The sequence below is a fragment of the Conger conger genome, chromosome 5 (genome assembly GCF_963514075.1).
Source record: "Conger conger chromosome 5, fConCon1.1, whole genome shotgun sequence".
Lineage (NCBI taxonomy): Eukaryota > Metazoa > Chordata > Actinopteri > Anguilliformes > Congridae > Conger > Conger conger.
Genome location: NC_083764.1, coordinates 64,073,241 through 64,077,993, shown reverse-complemented (window position 1 = coordinate 64,077,993; position 4,753 = coordinate 64,073,241). Strand labels below are relative to the sequence as shown.

The 4,753-nt window shown below is 53.8% G+C and overlaps 1 protein-coding gene across 1 annotated transcript in view; it reads right to left on the bottom strand.

The window, feature by feature from the left end:
• zgc:110158 (uncharacterized protein LOC553590 homolog) overlaps positions 1 to 4,753 on the bottom strand; it is a 61,789-nt gene that overhangs the window by 26,913 nt on the left and 30,123 nt on the right. The window contains exon 4 of the mRNA XM_061241423.1: positions 2,262 to 2,346. Within this exon, the coding sequence (XP_061097407.1) occupies positions 2,262 to 2,346 (85 nt within the window). The remainder of the gene's footprint in view (positions 1 to 2,261; positions 2,347 to 4,753) is intronic.

The following is a 4,753-nucleotide window of genomic DNA, read 5'->3' as shown; positions in this document are numbered from 1 at the left end:
CAGTCACTTTAACACTGCCTCTGTGCTTCATAACACACACACATACACACACGCACACACACACACACTCACATACAGATGCGCACACACACACACACGCGCACACACATACACACACTCACTGTGATGAAAACCTGCAGCACAACAGCACACAGCTGGTTCTAGGGGTTTGAGTAAATGTGACAGACAGCTGTGACTGATGAGACTGTGAAGTCACTCATTCACAGATCAAGTGCGTCTCCTTCACCACAGGCCAGAGAGACTCCAACACGCACACACTAAACAGTGTGTGTGTGTGTGTGTATTTGAGTGTGCGTGTGTATGTGAGTGTGCGTGTGTGTGTGTGTAGGTGCCTGCGTGTGTGTGTGTGTGTGTGTGTGTATAGGTGCGTGTGTATGCGTGTATGCGTGTATGTGTGCGTATGTGTGCGTGAGCGTGTGTGCGCGCGCGTGTGTGTGTGTGTGTGTGTGTGTGTGTGTGTGTGTGTGTGTGTGTGTGTGTGCGCGCGTGTATGTGTGTGTGTGTGTAGGTGCGTGTGTGTGTGTGTGTGTGTGTGTGTGCATGTGTGTGTGTGCGCGTGTGTGTACCAGCGTTCTCCTCTCCAGCTGATGTCTCTGTTTTAGTCTCGTTGGGGGGCTGCAGCGTTTAAATTATTTCTAATTTGACGTTTACTCTGCCTTCTGAATCAGCCGAAGCAGGAAACTAAAACTGTTATTAAAATCCAATTTTATCTGTTCAAAATATTTCCGCAAACAGCGCAGTTGAGTGTTGGCACCCGATTGGAGCACACGGAGACAGTGGAACGCCGGGATGCGGCATTCCCGGCGCTCCAGACGCTCCCAGGGGGCCGGGAATCCCGTGCTCCCGGGAGCCTCGCCAGTGGCGGAATCCTGCGGAATCCCGGGATTAGCCCCGGAGCGCTCCCAGGATTTGAGGATTAGCGATGCACGGGCCGATATCTTTGACGAAACGGGAGAGAAACGGATCGCCATCTCCCCTCCAGCACGGGGATGGGGGTAGGTGGGGGTACAGATAATGCCACATTCCTTCCACCCCTCCAGACGGGAGCCTGGCTCAGAACATCAGACACATCTAAACGCCTTTACCGGTCGTGCTCCAACACGCGATTTCTGGAGGGGTGTGTGTGTGTGTGTGTGTGTGTGTGTGTGTGGGTGATGGGACAGTCCCCTCCTGAGATAAAGCAACTGTAGGTGATGGCGTAGGCTGACTTTCAACGACTTCAAAGAATTAGTAATGTCTGCAAGCTATGCTTACACACACACACACACACACACACACACACACAGACAGTTACACCGTCACACACACACAGACAGTTACACCGTCACACACACACAGTCACACAAACAGTTAGACACATGCACACAGACACACATTTTGCATTTACATTTACACTTTTGTCATTTGGCAGACGCTTTTAATCCAAAGCGATTTACACGTAAAGTCAAACAAACACACACACACACACACACACACACACACACACACACGCACGCACACACACTGCTCCTAATCCTCAACCCATCTCCTGCAGATGTTTAATGGAGGGCGGTCCCATGCGTGACCTTTGACCTTTCAGGACTAATGAAAAAAGCCACACTGCATCCTGACCTTCCACCCCCAGCATACATTTATCACAGGGGCTCAGAGGTCAGAGGTCAGAGGTCAGCGCAGGGAAGTGAGAACAGTAGCCCTAAGATCTGGATTAAACCAACTCATGACAGGGGGGTGGGCTTCACAATGCACACAGGGCAGGGATCTGTGACACCCCCCCCCCCCCCCCCCAGAAAAATGGTGTGGCCCCAACAAGGGCCAAACACACTCATTTGATGACCTCACTGTAAAGGGAGTCATGTCCGGTCAATAACTCACTCACTCACTTTAACTGCTTCACAAGACAGGCCCACAAAACCCTGCGCAACACACTAGTGTTCATCGCGCCACGATAGAAACGCCCAAGCAGAGAAAAGCACCACAATCAGCAGACTCACACGCTGCAGTGGCCTGTAGGGTCTCGCCCCGAGAAACAAGCCCGATTGGACAGAGGGCCAAACATGTCCCGCCCCTTTCCCGCCTACCCTCACTGACAACGCACATGATTGGCTGACAGGGATGCACTCGCGTAGTCGTGGAAGGCCTTGGCACAGACCCGATTGGACGGAGGACCAAACAAGTTCCGCCCCTCCCCCGCCCACCCTCACCACCTAGGCAGGCGATTGGCTGAAAGGGCTGTCACTCACGTAGTCGTGGAAGGCCTTGGCCTCGCTGGAATGCTCGCAGGTCTCCCGGCGGTCTGGGGCGGCGCAGTAAAGATCCCAGAATACACTGCAGCGGGAAAACCAAAGAGGAAGAGTTAGACAGGGAGCAAACGGGCTGGGCAGACATCGCCGGTCACAGGCCACCGTGCAGGACCAACGCGAACACAGTGCTTCATTTCAGCCCTTTCCCATTCGCCAAACGCCTGTTTTTTATGCTTTTGCTCTCCAATCAGGAAAACGCCAAGCAACCCCCACGCTGCAGTGTGCGTTTACAGCCTGCGGGGTTGAGACGAACACACACACTCGCGCACACACACTCTCTCGCACACACACTCTCTCTCTCTCTCTCACACACTCTCTCTCTCACACACACTCACACTCTCTCTCTCACACACACTCTCTCTCACACACTCTCTCTCACACACTCTCTCTCTCTCACACACTCTCGCTCTCTCTCACACACTCTCGCTCTCTCTCACACACTCTCGCTCTCTCTCACACACACACTCTCTCACACACTCTCTCCTCACACACACACTCTCTCACACACACACTCTCTCACACACACTCTCTCACACACACACTCTCTCACACACACACTCTCTCACACACACACTCTCTCACACACACACTCTCTCACACACACACCTCTCACACACACTCTCTCACACACACTCTCTCACACACACTCTCTCACACACACCTCCTCACACACACTCTCTCACACACACTCTCCTCACACACTCTCTCTCCACACACACTCTCTCTCCACCACACACTCTCACACACACTCTCTCACACACACCTCTCTCCACACACTCCTCACACACTCTCCTCTCACACACTCTCTCCCTCACACACTCCTCACACACACCCTCTCACACACACACCTCACACACACTCCTCACACACACTCTCTCTCACACACTCTCTCTCACACACTCTCTCCTCACACACTCTCTCTCTCTCACACACCTCTCACACACTCCTCCACACTCTCTCTCACACTCTCTCACACTCTCTCTCACACTCTCTCTCACACACTCCTCACACACTCTCACACACACTCTCACACCACACTCTCCACACACACTCCCCACACACACACCCCCACACACCCCCCACACACTCTCTCTCACACACCCTCTCACACACCCTCACACACCTCTCACACACTCTCTCCACACACTCCTCTCACACACTCTCTCTCACACACCTCTCTCACACACTCTCTCCTCACACACACTCTCTCTCACACACCCTCACACTCTCCCACACACCTCACACACACCCACACACACTCTCTCACACACCTCTCACACACACACTCTCACACACACACTCCACACACACTCTCTCACACACACTCTCTCACACACTCTCTCACACACTCCCACAACACTCTCCACACACACTCTCACACACACTCTCTCCACACACCCCTCACACACCCCACACACACTCTCTCACACACCCTCCACACACACACCCACACACACACACCTCACACACACACTCCTCACACACACTCCTCACACACACTCTCTCACACACTCTCTCCACACACTCTCCACACACACTCTCCACACACACACACTCTCACACACACCTCTCACACACCCTCTCACACACCCCCACACACTCTCACACACACACCTCTCACACACACTCCTCACACACACACTCTCACAACACACCTCCACACACACTCCTCACACACACTCTCTCACACACTCTCTCTCACACACTCTCTCACACACTCCCACACACACCTCTCTCACACACACTCTCACACACACCCCACACACTCTCCCACACACTCCCCACACACCCCTCACACACTCCCTCACACACTCTCCCTCCACACACTCTCTCTCCCACACACTCTCTCACACTCTCCTCACACACCTCTCACACACCCACACACACCCACACACACCCACACACACTCTCCACACACACACTCTCCACACACACACTCCACACACACACTCTCTCACACACACTCTCTCACACACTCTCTCACACACACTCCTCTCACACACACTCTCTCACACACCCCTCACACACCACCACACTCCCCTCACACACTCTCCTCACACACTCCCTCACACACCTCTCACACACACCTCTCACACACCACTCTCACACACACCCACACCACACACACCCACACACACACCCTCCCACACACACTCTCCACACACACACTCACACACCCACACACACTCCTCCCACACACCTCTCACCACACACTCCCACACAACACTCCCCACACACCTCTCACACACTCCTCTCACACACCCCCACACACACACCTCTCACACACACCTCTCACACACACACCTCTCACAACACACCACACACTCCACACACACACCTCCACACACACCCTCACACACACACCCTCCTCACACACACCCCTCTCACACACACTCTCTCACACACCCCACACACCCTCTCACACACCTCCC